At 35.0% G+C, this 16,797-nt stretch overlaps 3 protein-coding genes across 8 annotated transcripts; all 3 read left to right on the plus strand.

Annotated features, from left to right (window-relative positions):
• The first annotated feature begins 2,332 nt into the window (after positions 1–2,332).
• On the plus strand, positions 2,333–4,591 carry Lip4 (Lipase 4). 2 transcript variants are annotated; one of them, XM_064695331.1, is made up of 4 exons: positions 2,333–2,671; positions 3,202–3,379; positions 3,436–3,791; positions 3,862–4,591. In XM_064695331.1, the coding sequence occupies exons 1-4, from the start codon at positions 2,444–2,446 to the stop codon at positions 4,426–4,428; spliced, it is 1,329 nt and encodes a 442-aa protein (XP_064551401.1). In that variant the 5' UTR covers positions 2,333–2,443; the 3' UTR covers positions 4,429–4,591. The 2 variants fall into 2 exon arrangements, with proteins under 2 accessions (XP_064551401.1, XP_064551400.1); XM_064695330.1 differs by having other exon boundaries at positions 2,338–2,671; positions 3,436–3,797.
• Positions 4,592–6,559: 1,968 nt separating this feature from the next.
• On the plus strand, positions 6,560–8,782 carry LOC135437411 (lipase 3-like). Of its 3 annotated transcripts, none has more exons than XM_064695335.1 (5): positions 6,560–6,577; positions 6,884–6,995; positions 7,351–7,528; positions 7,593–7,954; positions 8,023–8,782. In XM_064695335.1, the coding sequence occupies exons 2-5, from the start codon at positions 6,903–6,905 to the stop codon at positions 8,578–8,580; spliced, it is 1,191 nt and encodes a 396-aa protein (XP_064551405.1). In that variant the 5' UTR covers positions 6,560–6,577; positions 6,884–6,902; the 3' UTR covers positions 8,581–8,782. The 3 variants fall into 3 exon arrangements, with proteins under 3 accessions (XP_064551405.1, XP_064551407.1, XP_064551404.1); XM_064695337.1 differs by having other exon boundaries at positions 6,571–6,587; XM_064695334.1 differs by lacking the exon at positions 6,560–6,577 and adding an exon at positions 6,730–6,757.
• A 1,174-nt stretch (positions 8,783–9,956) lies between these two features.
• LOC135437386 (lipase 3) lies at positions 9,957–16,574 on the plus strand. 3 transcript variants are annotated; one of them, XM_064695294.1, is made up of 4 exons: positions 9,957–10,071; positions 13,275–13,489; positions 13,550–14,092; positions 14,997–16,574. In XM_064695294.1, the coding sequence occupies exons 2-4, from the start codon at positions 13,379–13,381 to the stop codon at positions 15,543–15,545; spliced, it is 1,203 nt and encodes a 400-aa protein (XP_064551364.1). In that variant the 5' UTR covers positions 9,957–10,071; positions 13,275–13,378; the 3' UTR covers positions 15,546–16,574. The 3 variants fall into 3 exon arrangements, with proteins under 3 accessions (XP_064551364.1, XP_064551363.1, XP_064551365.1); XM_064695293.1 differs by lacking the exon at positions 9,957–10,071 and adding an exon at positions 11,581–11,740; XM_064695295.1 differs by lacking the exon at positions 9,957–10,071 and adding an exon at positions 11,815–11,951.
• Positions 16,575–16,797: the final 223 nt, after the last annotated feature.

Genomic DNA, 16,797 nt, shown 5'->3' on the forward strand with positions numbered 1-16,797 from the left:
CCGTGGTACGTATGTTATAAAATCAATGTTCTCAAACAAATTTGAAATGATTTTGAAACTGATCGGACGGTAAACAAATAACTTTCATACAAACGTTTTCCGCCAATTTACCACTGTTGCGAGTGGAATTTCCCAAATCGCTGAAACACGTATTCATTACATTCTTATGTAGAGCTTTGAAAATAGGTTTGAAGCAAATCGGACACAATTTAAAACTTCGCACAACAAATCTTTGAGTCGCATTCCACCCGAAAAAGTTTGAATTCTGCGAAAAGTGTGAAACACGTATCAAATGATTTTTCTTATAGATCTCTGGAAATGAAATTGAGCGCGAAACGTCACCCACCAAATCTTTGACCTCCATTTCCACCAAGGAGGAACGTATTTTTCGAAAAGTGTGAAACACCCCTTAAATGAATTTGAACAAAGATCCTTGAAAATAAGTTTGGGGCCGATCGGATGGTAAACAAAAAACTTTCATACAACCGTTTTTCGCCAATTTACCACTGTTGCGGGTGGAATTTCCCAAATCGCTGAAATACGTATTTATTAAGTTCTTATGTAGAGCTTAAAAAATAAGTTTGAAGCAAATCGGACACAACTTAAAACTTCGCCCAAAAAATCTTTAAATCGCATTCCCCCCGAAGAAGTTTGAATTCTGCGAAAATTGTGAAACACGTATCAAATGATTTTTCTTATAGATCTCTAGAAATGAATTTGAGCGCGAAACGTCACCCACCAAATCTTTGACCTCCATTTCCACCAAGGAGGAACGTATTTTTCGAAAACTGTGAAACACCCCTCAAATGAATTTGAACAAGGATCTTTGAAAATAAGTTTGGGGCCGATCCGATGGTAAACAAAAAAGTTACATACAAACGTTTTTCGCGATTTTGCCACACTTGCGGGTGGAATTTCCCGAAACCCCGTCTTAACGTGCACCTACATCACATAAGGTAGCTACAGTGAAAATTTCAGCTTCCTAGCTCTTACGGTTTGGGCTGTGCGTTGATCACCAATCAGTCAGTCAGTCAGTCAGTCAGTCAGTCAGTCAGTCAGTCAGTCAGGACAAACAGTTTTATATATAGAGATGTATGTATATATATAAATATTATGTTTTAAATGAATATTTTGTTAGATTAAATATTGATTTACATTTTCGCGACTCTCTCAACAATATCAAATTTAAATTTGATAAATTTTAGCTCTTTGTAAGTAGCGCATTCAAACGTCAACAAAACCAACCTTTAATAATTGAAATGTCTTTTGTTTTTTTTGCTAATTATTCGAGCGTATAATTTATTATTATTAATTTGGACTTTGTCTTCATGCCAGACTTAAATAGAAATGAATATCAAATAGTGTCTTATCTGCGAGCAAACAAGCCCACAAATAAATATTCAAAAATGCATAATTCGATTATTGGGTCAGGTTTGAAAACCAGTCTTGAGATGAGCACGGGAGACGTCATAGCCATGACGTAGAGCTCAATATGATAACTAGATATGCAATAGGTATACGAAAAAAAAGTAGCTAAACACGACAATCATTAAGAGAGAGAGGCTACGAGATATACGAGTTTGCTTTGAAGTTCAGAGATGAGGTTTTTTTTTTTTTTGGGACTGGTTGGGCATATACAAAGTGTGTGGGTCGAAGAGTAGTAATTAATATAATGGTGCATGGACAAAGTTCAAGTCAAGGCAAAAAAAAGCTACCAAACACGATTCAGTGAGAAATTGACGACGGAACGAATCGCACTAACAATTGGAAGTGCAGCAAATTATTTAGTGAGTTTCACAAAGAGGTAGCTAGACATAAATATTTTTATTTATTTATGTTAGTCGCTAGACAATTGGCCTGGCAACCCGACATAGTTGACAAGTTGTCTGGGTATTTGAGCCCCCGATCCACACGGTTGACGCAGTTGCCATTTACGTTTCGTTGACCGAAGAGCTCGGGAGTTCACAACCCGGAGTTCCGTTTGCAGATAAACTGTCTCTGAGAAGTCGCGTGCGTAAACCAAGTCAAAGTCAAGAGTATATAACATACAGCAGTTCCACAAGGAGCTCAAGAACATCAAGAACACATTATCTGAAGCCGGACTCATTGGTTATCAGTTGGTGACGAAGGCGCTGCCGGGGGTTATCATCGCACTTGACCAATATTTTGTTTGCTTTTGTTTTTGTGCGTTTCGGTGATTCAATTGAAAGTATTACACACAGATACACAAATACAAATACGTTGAAAATAACATGCCGTAATCAGCATAAGCGCATATGTTTTACAGTTTCATATAACACGACAAAGTTTCATTCGCGCAGCCCAATCAACGCATCGGCAGTCAGCATTTGTGCCTCACAGCGATCACAACAATAGAAATCATACAGTGCATATTATATAGACTATATATATATAAATATATATTTGTATACATATAGGAAAAATGTCATTAGCGTTGGGTCCGAAGCAGCTGCAGCTTTTTGCACTGTGCCTTTGTCTGGTTCCACTGGCGATCAATGCGGATTTATCATTTCTCTTCGGAAATATTACGCTCTTCAATGTGAACTTTAAGACCCCAACTTTGCTGGGCCGCTCCCTAACGGTGAAGAGCAATGTGCATATTGATAACAGTGTGGATCCCAATATACAGGAGGATTCACATTTGAATACGGTAAGTACAAATGCTTGAAATATGTTCAGCTAGTTTTTTCCAAAAATTATCTCCAAATATTCAAATATTTATTATATAAATTATTATTTATATTTGTATTTTTGGATTTTAAATTAAATATAATATATATTTTAATTAATATATAATAATTTTCATATTTTAATTAATATATAATATTGTTACCAAAATAAGAAGCATTAATTGCAATTTTACCCAAAATCGTTTAGTTCATTTATTTGTAGAATTGTTTAAGCCAAATGATGATTGATGACAGATGATAATTAACATATCATTCAATTGTCATTAATTATCCGTAATAACCGGTTATAATAACGCCTAATTTTTGACAGTATATTGCGCATTCGATTTTTGAAACAATTATCTTTAATCTTGTTTTAGAATGATATAATAATTTTATTTTCTTCTCAAAAAAACCATGTTCAAAGCCGGAAAAGGGCTGTAATATCGTATTTATAAGTACAGTATATAAAATATCATGCTTATTATTATTATTATTTTTCCGCCTACAGTATAGTCTAATCAAAAAATATGGCTATCCGGCCGAGAACCATACTGTAACAACTGACGACGGTTATGTATTAACCCTGCACCGCATTGCAAGGCCTGGAGCAACGCCTGTCCTTCTGGTGCATGGTCTATTGGATAGCTCTGCCACATGGGTGATGATGGGTCCAAACAAGGGTCTAGGTATGTCAAATGCAATTCTATATAAAAACCCAGCAATAAACTTGTGCATTTTGCAGGCTACTTGCTTTATGAGCAGGGCTACGATGTGTGGATGGCTAATGTGCGGGGCAACACGTATTCTAGAAAACATATAAAGTACACGCATCTGCATGCCAAGTACTGGGATTTCACATTTCATGAAATGGGCGTGTACGATATACCAAAAACAATTGATTATGTACTCAATAAGACGGGTTTTCCCCAACTACATTACATTGGACACTCCCAGGGGACCGTTGTCTTCTGGATTATGGGCAGTGAGCGACCCGAGTATATGGATAAAATCATATGCATGCAGGCTCTAGCGCCAGTTGCCTATTTAAAGCACTGCAAGAGTCCTGTCGTGAATTTCCTAGCCGAATTTCATGCGTCGGTGAGCGTAAGTCCTTCTATGCGATTCTCATGGCGCTTACTTATACAGCTGTTTTCCCATTCTATTACAGATTGTGCTCAAGCTGATTGGTGTACATGAGTTTTTGCCCAAAAACGAGTTTATTGTGATGTTTAACCAGTTGATATGCGATGAGACCACAATCACCAAAGAAATATGCTCCAACGTGATCTTTCTAACCACGGGCTTTGATAAGTCGCAGCTAAACGAGACCATGCTGCCCGTTGTGGTGGGGCATGCACCAGCTGGCGCCTCTACCAAGCAAATGCAACACTTTGGCCAAGTGCGTAGGTCGGGCGACTTTCGGCAGTTCGACTATGGCTGGCTGAGAAATCACTGGCGTTACAATAGCATTACCCCGCCTGCATATAAGCTGGAGAATGTCAAGGCCAAGGTCGCCTTATATTATAGCCAAAACGATTGGCTAGCGCAGCCGACAGATGTCGAGGCACTGCACCGAAGGCTGCCCAATGTGGTATCCCATTCTTTGGTCGACTATCCGGAGTTCAATCATCTGGATTTCATTTGGGGCGTCGATGCACGTGAACTGCTCTGGGATCGCATGCTGCAGAGTATGCGTTCTTATGACACCGACAATAACATAGATACTTCTAACTAATATAGGGTTTAAAATAACTGTTTAGTCTAGCTGTTATACTTACAGTATGAGCTCAATGCACACTATTGGCCATTTATGTATATATATATATTAAATATTTATTAACTAAGGTTAGAGTAATAAAAACAGTTGCATGTGATATTTCATATATCATTGAAAGGGATTTTTATTATCTTTTGAATTTATTTTAAGTTTTATAAATTGCTTAAAAGGATATATTCACGATCAAAAAAAATTATATTGATCCATATTGTTTCTATCACTATTTTTTATACCCCCTATGGATTTACAGAATTAAATAAACACAAAGCCTTTATATACATATATAGCATATATAATATATATTTCGTCTATCTATCTGCATTTCTCGATCAAATATTCCACACAATTCCAATATGGTACCCTCAAATATCCTATATAGCCAAAGGTTGAAATTTCCGACTTCGATAACTCAGTCAAATTTCATCATCTTTAATAGGGTTTGAACAAGTTTTGAGCTGAAGCTCAATTTGGCATCTAAGTCTTGCAACATTATAATTGGTCAAAATTCATGTTAAAATGGTAAATATCCTATATAGACATAGGTCAAAATTTCCCACCCACTTAACTCGGTCAAATCTCATCAGATTTTCACGAGGTTTGGCACTTTGTTCATGGTTGAACAATTTTGCATATAAATCTGGCAGCATTATTCTTGTTTTTAGGTTTTTTCGATTTGCTTCAAACTCATATTCAAAGCTCTATATAAGCTCCAAATGAATACAGCTATTTGGGAAATTTCGCCCGTAACAGTGGTAAATCGGCCTACCGTCCGATCGGGCAAGGCCGGGTTATACCCGCTGGTATATTATAAGCAGATCAAGTTACTTGGGGCTTATTACTTCAATTCCCTAATTTGTAGGCATACCTCGGGAATTTTCTTGAACTTAAATATCGCAAAGGCTTGAATGCTCTTCTTTAAAAATATACTGTTAAGTATATTAGTTCCAGCATAAAATCTTTTGCAGATGCAATAGAAAAAAAAATGTTTTTGTCTATCTTAAAAAATTTTTTTAATTATTTTTATATATAATTTCTCTTTATGGCTTGTGCATGTTTGTTTACAATTGAAGAGCGCGAGTGTTGCCACATGGTTCATATTTTAAAGGTATGCCATCTGTAAATATAGCATAAGCTAGGGCATTTTAAAAATTATTAAAAGACAAATCGTACACTGTAAAATGCATGAAATCAGCCGAAATCCCAACGTCCCGATTATGTTTTGTCGTTCTAAGCAACTTATCGCGGATATTTATTTAATATACATATCTTATAGTCAACAGTCAATTCTTCACAACTATTAAAAATAGTTAATTTTATATTAATTCGCAACCAGTTTACGTTTTGGGCTTATGATAAGGGTTATATTTGTTTAATATTTGCAACCGATTTGTCACAGGTTAGTTTACAGATCTACCCCAACTGATCACGTAACTGTTGCAGTTTACATTGATATATTTCTAACTTGTTATTTTCCACCTGATAGCTGAATACCCTTTTCTATGGTTAATGTTTTGAACATTTGGCAAGGGTATGAAAATGGTTTTATGACCAGAAAATTAACGATATAAAGTAAGAGGGCTCGAGCTGTTGGTGATACGACTACGAGATACCCTGAATATCGAGAACTAAAATATGGTGTATCTAGCTACTATAATTCTCGAGTTATGCATATAAATCTATGTCTCAAAATCAATATTAATCGAAACTACGAAAAGGAGATTTTGAAAAATTACCTGTTTTGTGTAAAAATGTTAAGCTCGTTCTGCGTAGGATATAGAGGACTAAATATTTTAAATTAAAAACTTTCTCTAGCTTTTGAAGTTAGGCAGATCGATGCAATCCTGATCAAGAATATATGCACCTCACGCCTGTCTTACATACAGTTGCACGAAATCAATATACCCTTTTGAACCATTTTCAATGGGTTCAGCGTACAAAAGCTAAATTAAGATAAGCAAAATATCTGTCTATAAAGTTAAAGCGATAAATACTTATTTTAGATGGATCGAATCGGCGATAATATTTGCTATAAAATAGACGATGTAGTAAAAATGTGGTTCAGTTAGGTAAAGTTTTTGAAGTTGGCTGGATTACTATTTAACTGGAGGTGAATTTCGGTAACAACGACTCAATTTAAAGAATTTTTATTTTTAAATATATATATAATATATAAATATATTTTACGAATATAAATATTAACTAATGACAATTGTTTCATAACAGGTAAAATATATATTTCTTATTGTCATCTGATTTTTCAAGAGGTAACCCAATTGTTAACGAAAAGGTAAAGAATCTATATCTGAAGTAAGAAAAAAACAGTTTAAAGAACCACATTAATATATAAATTATAATTGTATGCTTAAAAAAAAAACGGTGCTCCATGAAATATAGACGTAGCTATATATTTTAGATATCATTGGAATAATAAGATGTCTCGACGAGTTGCCTTACTTATATGGATATTTTTGCATGCAACGCTCGCACAAGATGATCCCATTAAAGAAGATGCTGACCTTAGTACGGTAAGTTAAATTTAATTCCAGAAACGAATTTAATTATTATACTCGGTTCACATATTACACGAGTTTATATTGGGCTTGTGCGGCAAATTCGACTGTTCATATCTAAAAGTATTATGAAGAAATAGAATCAAGAATCTAAACAAAGTTATTTATAATTTATTTTTGTTGAAGAGTAAGATTTTTTAGATAAACTTAAAGTCGACTTACATATATATTTATACGAGAAAAACAAAGACATAATTAGAAAAATTTATCCATAAACAAAACTATTAATCAAAATGTAATATTCCTTAAAAATATTTCTAAATATTTGTGTTTGCCTTCGTACTTAATCCTATTTTCCTAACTATTGCAGGTGGAGCTAATTGAAAAGTACGGGTATCCAGGCGAAAGTCATACGGTGGAGACTGAAGATGGTTATTTTTTGACCATGCATCGAATCCCAAGACCCAACGCAAAGCCTGTTTTGCTGATGCATGGTCTATTGGATAGCTCTGCCACGTGGGTGATGATGGGACCCGAAAAGGGACTAGGTGGGTAAAATTAACCTTTAAGACTGGTATTTTTAACTATAATCACCTATTTTCTCCATTCAAGGTTACTGGCTCTACGACCAGGGCTACGATGTGTGGATGGGCAATGTGCGTGGCAATGTGTATAGTAGGAAACACGCCAGTTACACGCCCGATGAGAGCGAGTTTTGGGATTTCTCGTTTCACGAAATAGGCATCTTTGATTTACCAAAAATCATTGATTATGTACTTGAACAAACGGACAATACGGATCTTCACTACATTGGACACTCACAGGGCACCACATCCTTCTGGATAATGGGTAGTGAGCGTCCCGAGTATATGGAAAAGATCAAGTTCATGCAGGCCCTGGCTCCGGTTGCCTTTTTTAAGGATAGCAAGAGTCCTCCATTGAATTTCTTGGGTGCAACTAAATTATCCTCAACAGTAAGTTCTCTTCTGTGCTTACCATTTTTGGTTTTGTCTAAAGTTTAGATCAATGATTCGTCTTCCAGCTTTTACTGCAGATGCTTGGCCCAAATGAATTCCTACCGAAGAACGAATTTATAGAAACGATCAGTGCAGCGGTTTGCGATGGGACGGAATTTGGCGCTCAGCTCTGCTCGAATACTCTCTTCCTGTTCACGGGCTTCGACCAGGAGCAGCTGAATGAGACCATGTTGCCGACGATCCTAGGACATGCTCCCGCTGGAGCCTCCACCAAGCAAATACTGCACTTCGGCCAGATGAGATCACTGAACGACTTTCGCAAATACGACTATGGCCCATTGGAGAATCAATTGCGATACAAAAGCTTGCTTCCACCCAAATATAAGCTGGAAAATGTGAGTGCCAAGGTGGGCTTATATTATGGCCAAAACGATTGGCTGGCTCAGCCCGCAGACGTGACCACGCTTTACTTTCAATTGCCCAATGTGGTATTTAAATATCTGGTGGACTATCCAAAGTTCAATCATCTGGATTTCATGTGGGGCATTGATGCACGGGAGCTGCTCTACGATCGCATGCTTGAGAGCATGCGTTATTATGAGAACGAGCAAATGATCAATTAAAACTTGGCACAGCCTTGAGAAAGAAAATCGAAATAAAAAATTAATCAAAAAAATTAAAATAATATTGGCTGCTTTTGCTAAAAAACATTGCCAGTTTATAAATGATTTAGCGAAATTATAACTATAATATTAATGAATTAGAACTAATATATATAGCCTATAGTTCTCAAAAACGGACTAAAATTAAAATCAGGGTATACAATATTTTCTTCTTTTCTTAAATATTGTGTAAATATGTTTTTTAATGTTATTGAATGAAAACTGTCGCAGTTAGTATTATATTTATGACTAGCTGTGCGTGTAAAAGGGTTTCTTAATAAAAATATATTACTTGTGTAAATATTCTGCTAGAAGCTGGGCGGCCGCATCACCAAGCCGCCAGAAATGCATTTTAAGCGCGAAATTTTGCATTATCCCTGGTATCTAACGAGCTACCAGGGCTGGTATCTACGCCATAAAGGCATAGAGTTTTTTTATATTATTTTTTTATATAAAAATAATATAAAATTTAAATTTAAATTTAAAGGGAAAAGAATGTTTTATTTTGATTTATAGTTAAAATTGAATACAAATTTTAAATTATATATCTAATTTTGATCGCATTAATAAAGCGAATTTACTGCAAATCCCTAAAAGAAAATCTCGTCTAGTTTGTCCCTATTTAAATGGAAAAATATTTAAAGCTGTATGCATATATGTATGTATGTATGCATGTATACATAAATTTAAAAAAAAAACGTATTCTTAACTAATTCCATTCTCATAAATTCAAGCAAGTCTCAAAGGCTTCAACTAGGGAGGTGACGGCAGCTTGAACAATGGAGGAGACGGCGGCCTCAACTTCCTTAGTTAAGCCTCCGCCTAAGGCTGCAGCTTGAGCAAAGGAGGAGGCAACGGCTTTAATATTTGAGGAGGCGGATTTAATTATGGAGGATGTTTTCAATACTGGACGAAACGGTGGCTTTTGGCGAAGATGGCGGAATTAACTTTAAATGTGGCCATTGGAAAAGGCTACGTTTTATAAACATTAATATGCCTTATTATATGTATGTGTATATGTTGAGCTGAGCTGAAAATTAACAAAGACCGTAGTTATGAATATTGCTCTACTACGCGATTCTCATTATTTGAAGTAAGCAAGCCAGCTGCATCTTTAACATTATCACTGCTTATAGCTAATAAGTTGAAAGAGGAGAATGCCAAGGGCTGGTGCAGCCCAATATCGTATTAAAATATTTTCTAAAATATTCTGAGTTCAATTATAATTAATAATTGAATTATAAAAGATAGTCTCAATTGGGGCATTGATGGACGTGAGCAGCTCTTCGCATTAGATCATGGTGAGGAAAAGGAGTACAAATTATAAAATCCTTGAGAATAGAGTCAGTCAGTAAATAAATATAATTGAAAATATACATTTTAAACTTCAGTTATGTGTCTGCTAGACGACCAATGCAGACTCGAGAGACTTTGATTGTTCTCTGTGAAAAGGTATGTTTATTTTTGCAAGTTGCCAAGACCGTCCCTTACAAAATTAAATATTAGGAAAGGCTTTCTAATACAATTAGTTATTTTGTATATTTCTACGGTAGAGTGAATTTTTAAAGCTAGCATTATGGTAAGTATTAGATATATAGTGTGTCATTATGCAAATGGTTAATACAAAACAATACCTTTTTAAATGGTAGCTAATGCAAATAGCATGCAATTATATGCTTAGTAGCTGTAATCTAGCTAGTTCTCACTTATATGATTCATCCCAACGAATATGGCAATTATAATACTTACTTCAGGTTTATGAAACATTGCAAAATATCAAAATCTGATATATGCCACATGATGCATATAAAAATAATATGATACTTCAAAACGATAACAATTTTAAACCTTAGATAATATTTACTATATATATTTAATTTACCAATCTACTGATTTGTTCACTGTAACTTCTATGGCATATAATCGTACTTGAAATCGTTAATAAAGGTTGCAAGGGTATTTTATATTTGATCACTCACCAAATTGTCTTTGGTTTAATTGCTAACAACAAAGTTGACAATATGTGGTCCTAAGTCGCATATTTGCAGTAAAGATCAATGCGCCTTAACTTTTATACATATATGGAAATTAAAATAATTACACGTGTATATATACAGACGAATCACAAGACAATTATACGATCACAAACGCTATCAGAACTGTAAATACAAATATTAACAAGTACGACTTCTCTAGTCGGGAGGGACTGACTAGGGGATAGCACTTATATTGCTGACTTTTTCAGCAGTAGATCTTATTGTCCGAATAGAATATTCGTATATTCTCAAAAAGAGGCGTGGCAATGGCTATAAAATTAAAGATACTTGATTTAAAGTTACCAGATCAAGAAGCTACATGCCACATTTTGTGACTCAGGATCTGGATGCTCAAAAAACAGATTTTCGATATGAACTCTTATCGATGGTTTGGAAACAGGGCAAGTTATCAATCATATTACTGATCCTACTCTACAAAATATATATCCTCAACTATATCTTTTCTAAAACAAAGTAATGTCCACCAACTCTTGTAAATATGTCCACCATAAACAAAACTTGTGTACCTTTTTCTTTTCAGCTCGGATTTCTTTCGGATTACACTCGGATTCTGTACATAGCCGAAGATTTATATTTTTCTTAGCTTAGCCATAGTTGTAACTGAACTATCCTATATATAAACAAATAATGCGATTAACTATATTAATTGAATAAAAAAAGCAGCGAATTGACGATAATAAATTGATTGAATGGATCTGTTGTATTTGTAATGAGGTTCTAACTTTTATTCTGAACTACGAAACTTGTTTGACATTGCACCAGGAGATAAAAACTAACATTTTTCCGATAAATATTTTGCATTATTTTACATATAAATTACGTTCGCGTGATTTCCTCAACTGACATTGGGCCTGATCAGTTAATAAGCATTGTCCGAGTCAACTATCGGCTACTTATGTCAAGCACCTCAGTTAGCTGACCGATCAGTGACAACGGATCGCGCGCCGAGCACAGTTCAAATTGGAAAACACGCAAAGTAACTGTTCTCAGGAAATAAAAACCTACTAAAATCAAATACTTAAAGCAATATCAAGCAACATCATGAATTAACTGAAAACTTAACAGTAAGTCGCTTTCTTAATGTGGCATTGCGCCGAAAATCAATTCTAAATGGAACGAATCGTATCTAACGCTGGTTCTAAAAGTGACTAATTAAAAGACTAATTAATACTAAGTTCTCGACTTAATTCGTTAAAGATGATTTAAAGTGAATCGCAGCACTATTTACATACAAGCATTTGATGTGTGCTAATGTGGTGTATACGTGATTAAAGTGTGATTATTAGCCCAATATTAAACAGCTTAGCTATAATTATGAGATTAGTACAGAAGTCCTTTTGAATGCCTGAATGGAAGGAATTAGTGTCAGATTCTATATTCCATTATAATGCTGAAAAATATATACTGTAAATAATATACTGTATTCCATTATAATGCTGGAAAATAATATACAGGTATTCATTTGGTGCACCCCGCTTTTAGGCTGTTTTCGGTTAATAAGTTTCCTTTAATATTTTAAGCTTTATTTAAATCTTTCTTCTGGTCAAATAACAAGTATTGAAAGAACTTCACCTTACAAAAAATATGAGGTCTCCGTGCTTTGTTTGGGAGCAGTGGGCAATAGAAAGCAGACTTTAAGAGTGTCCTATTCAAGTGGCAAGAATTCTCAAATAAACTAAATTGATATGAAAACATTTTCAAGACAAGTTTCTCAAGAAGTCAATAGAGAACAGATTCTGTTGTGCATTGCTATAAGTTTCAAACGGTTGGATCGGATTTCGATGGAGGTTTTGTTTATTTCATTGCTTGACAGATCTTTAAATCTCATTAAATTACTTTTTCTTGTTGTTGCAATAGCACGTTGTAGGATATTTTCCGATTACTTATTAAAATTAAATTATTTCTTGCGAATTTTTGTACCCGGATAAAAGTATATATATTCTAGATCAGCATCAACAGCGTAGTTGATGTTTCTATGCGAACTTTGCATAGGAACGTCAAAGAACCAATCCGATCGTACCACTATATTATATAGCTGTCATCTGATCGATCGGTCGAAATGTTGGTGCTTATATGGCAAAATATTCTTTTTTCCATGATATTTTCATCAAACTCAGCATTTACAAGCTTCAAAATTCTCACGTCTGCAAAAGGTAAATGTCTGCAAGTGTATTAAATCTTTGACGAAGAAGGATACCTTTCCGTTCATATAAATATAAATATAGTTCCTAATAATTATGGGACGAGTCAATATAGCCGTAGACCTCACTAAACTTGTCAGAAACTACAAAAGCGAACTTGATATCAAGAATCAAAACTATTTGCTATATTTATAAATTTACAGCTAAGTATTTTCTATAAATATTAATGCGTATATTTAGTGGCTATCTAGTCTAACCTAGACTGAATCTTGACTACTCTTACTTGTGCTATTTTTTCTGTGCGAAGGTGAAACATTACAGGTTTTATGACAATTCGCAAACTAGTTTCCATCATATCAAATTCACTTTCAGCTTTTTGATATTGAACTTGAACTTGGCATGCAACAAGCTAATTAATTAATTCACAATTCTATTATATTTGTTATATTTTTACTAGCTTGTTTATATTCTCTGGGCTAGTGGGTCAAGCGGATATATTATTTTCAATTGATGCACTAAGCCGGGAACGCTAGATCATTGTACATTTAATATAATAATAACATGTCTCGGTTATACTATTGCCTGATCTGGCTAGGCTTGCATGCAAATCTGATGCTCGCCGATATTCTCAAGTACGACCCAGCCATTATAGAAGATGCGCATCTGCGAACGGTAAGTATTGTTTACATCAAGTATTATTTAATTATTAGCAATAATTGTATATTGTTGCAGCCTGGACTTATCAGAAAGTATGGCTATCAGTTTGAAGAGCATAAAATTGATACCAAGGATGGCTTTCGATTGACGGCACATCGCATACCCAAGCCAGGTGCTCAGCCTGTGCTGTTGGTGCATGGACTCGAGGATAGCTCGTCGGCCTGGATCTTGTCGGGACCAGGTCGGGGCCTGGGCTACCTGCTCAGCGATCGCGGCTACGATGTCTGGATGCTCAACACAAGGGGCAATCGCTATTCCCGCAAGCATCGCAAATACCATCCTCTGCACCGCCAGTTCTGGGACTTTTCGTTCCATGAGCTGGGCATTTATGATCTGCCCGCGAGCATTGACTATGTGCTAGCCAACAGTAAGGGCTACAAGCAGCTACACTATGTGGGCCACTCGCAGGGCACCACCTCCTTCTTTGTGCTGGGCGCCGAGCGACCCACTTACATGAAAAAGATCAAACTGATGCAGGCACTTGCGCCCGTGGCCTATTTCAATAATGTGCAGCAGCCACTGCTCAAGGCTATTGCTCCCTATGTACCCGACATTATGGTAAGTCAGACTATATATATATACATTTCCATGTATAAAACTGTCTTGAAGAAACTCTATAAGGGAGCTGAAAATTTGCATGTAGTTACCCCGCAAAAGCGGGGTTTTGGGAAATTTCACCCGCAACTGTGGGAAAATCGCGGAATACATTTGTATGAAACTTTTTCGCATACCATCCGATTAGCCTCAAGCCCATTTGGAAAGTCCTTTGCTGGTTTACGTTTTTAAGAATCGTCCGAACGGCTTTTAAGCGCATAATAGAAACGAATGCATAAGTGGAACTGTGGTAAATAGGAGGAAAGCTGTGTTATGATCGATTTTTGGTTATCATCCAATTGGCTTCAAACTGGTTTTATAGAAAATTCGTTTGTGATTCACACGTTCCCAAAATCCACCCCTCAATTTCCAATTTCAATTGGAAATGCCAGTCTTTCAAAAATCGATATCAAATATAAGTTGAGACGTGAAGTTCAAGGTGGTATAGGTAGATTTTGGTTTTTTAAGAGCGCGAAATGGGTGGAAAATTGATGTGTAAAAGAAGGGAAATACCAAGGAAAGAATTTAATAGAAATTAATAGGTAAATGTTTTAAAAATGGTATTAAGAGTTTTTTCTTTCATATTTTATTCAACGTTACGTTAATATTTTAGTTTAAAATTTAATTAGCCTTAAATCATTCTTTTTTTATCCATTGGCTTGCACTCCATGCTTTTAAGATCTTACAAAAATATTAAAACATTTAAATATTGTTGTTATAATTTTTAAATATTTTTCTTTTAATTAAACAATCGTTAATGATATTTTGACTACTTGACCTTGATTGCCTTTTCATGAGCTAGCGCTTACTTTAAATTTTCTCTTTAAAGCCTATTGAGAGCTAAAGTAATTCTCGCGATATTTTGCAGCGCTTGTCTCAGATCTTTGGAATCTATGAATTTCCACCGGAGAGGGAAGTGTGGCGCGAATTGAACTATAATCTCTGCAGTTTTGCCTTTCGAAACACATGCACCTATCTTATAATGCAATTAATGGGCGTGGATTTCGAACAACTTAATAGTACGCTCGTGCCAATACTGCTGGGCCAATATCCGGCTGGCTCATCCGTCAAGTCATTCGGCCATTATTCTCAGCAGGTTAGCAGCGGTGGCTTCATCAAGTATGACTATGAGAATCCCTATATAAATCAAAGACGATACGGCAGTGCCAAGCCACCAGCGTACAAGTTGGCCAACATTAACTGCAAAGTGGCCTTGTATTATGGCCAAAACGATGTCCTAACAGCTGTCAAGGATGTGCAGCGTTTGCGCGATGAGCTGCCAAATGTCGTTCATGATGAGAAATTGGCCTACAAGAAATTTAATCATCTCGACTTTATATTTGCGAATGATGTCAAAGAGTTGCTCTACGACAGCATGTTCCAGGTAATGGCAAGAGTCGACAAGGGGGAGCTTTAGTTCAAAAGTTGAATAGGATTAATCACATACAGCCATATGAAATAATTTGAAAATGTGAGCACCTTAGTATCCCTAGTCATTTGTGATTTGTAAGCCGTGAGTGATTTTTAATGAAAAGTTTATAGATATAAGTACATATTATATTTTGTACATTTGTATGAGATTAACAACTTTTAGGTCGCATTGTTTATAAATCCATCTAATCATGTTTAGCTTGATATAAAGTCTAATCAAATTTAGCTTGATTTAAAGTTTGTTAATTATTTCCTTTCTCCCTTTGTCTTCTTTTAAATTTGAGTTAAGCCTATAAAATAATAATGTAAATATTTTGTTAATTTTCTCAGTTACTTTCACAATTCTGTTCCATCTATAATACAAATATAACTAGCTTACCTATTCTTGAGGAATATTTGATTCCAATTTAGGAAATTATTTTTACAATACCTCCAAAATAATTTAAAGAAATTATTTGGCAATTGCCATGGACTTGCACCTGTTTCAGATATGTTAAAAACTTGTTTAAGTATGTGTACATATTATATTTTTATTGAAAGTTAGATAAAAGGAAAGAAACTTCTTGAGCATATAGTTTATACACATATTTAACTCATACGAATTTGAAATGGATATTTTTAAATAATTAAGATTATTCGTTTTTAGAATAACCCATAAGAGTTATAACTTTTTAGCTTTGCAAATAGGTAAAACATCATATAATATTTTAAGTTCTTGAATTTCACAACCTTATAGAACTTCATATAATATAAAAAGCTGTATAAAGTAGGCTCTGCCAGTTTTGTTTGAGCAAAATGTATAGCTTATCAAGTAATTGTAAAAAGTCCAGATAGAATTTTAACTTGTTTAATAGTTTTAAAAAAAAAAGTTGTATTGGTGTTTTTATTTAAGCATGAAGTTGTATGTGTTCTATTTACTGTGTAGCCGATGAATATTCGGCGGTAATTATAAGTTATTTACTTTGTAACCCTTATTCAATTGATTTTATCAGTAATATTAATATTCATTATTTTATTTAATTTTGTTTTATTTTTTCTATTTTGGATACCCTTGCACAGGTATTATAATATCGTGGCATTAAAATGGCAGCCAAATATGGGTAAATGCCAAAGCCTAAGACTATAGTTCCACAAGAAAGTTAGTCACAATTATTGGAAGAATGAGGAGAATCTTAAATTGTTATCTTATAAGGGTATTTGATCTTCGACAAGTGCAGCTGCTTTTTCTTCTGTTTGCA

The sequence above is a fragment of the Drosophila montana genome, unplaced genomic scaffold (assembly GCF_035044405.1).
Source record: "Drosophila montana isolate Dmon_TW-CO22-7 unplaced genomic scaffold, ASM3504440v1 contig_3734_1, whole genome shotgun sequence".
NCBI lineage: Eukaryota > Metazoa > Arthropoda > Insecta > Diptera > Drosophilidae > Drosophila > Drosophila montana.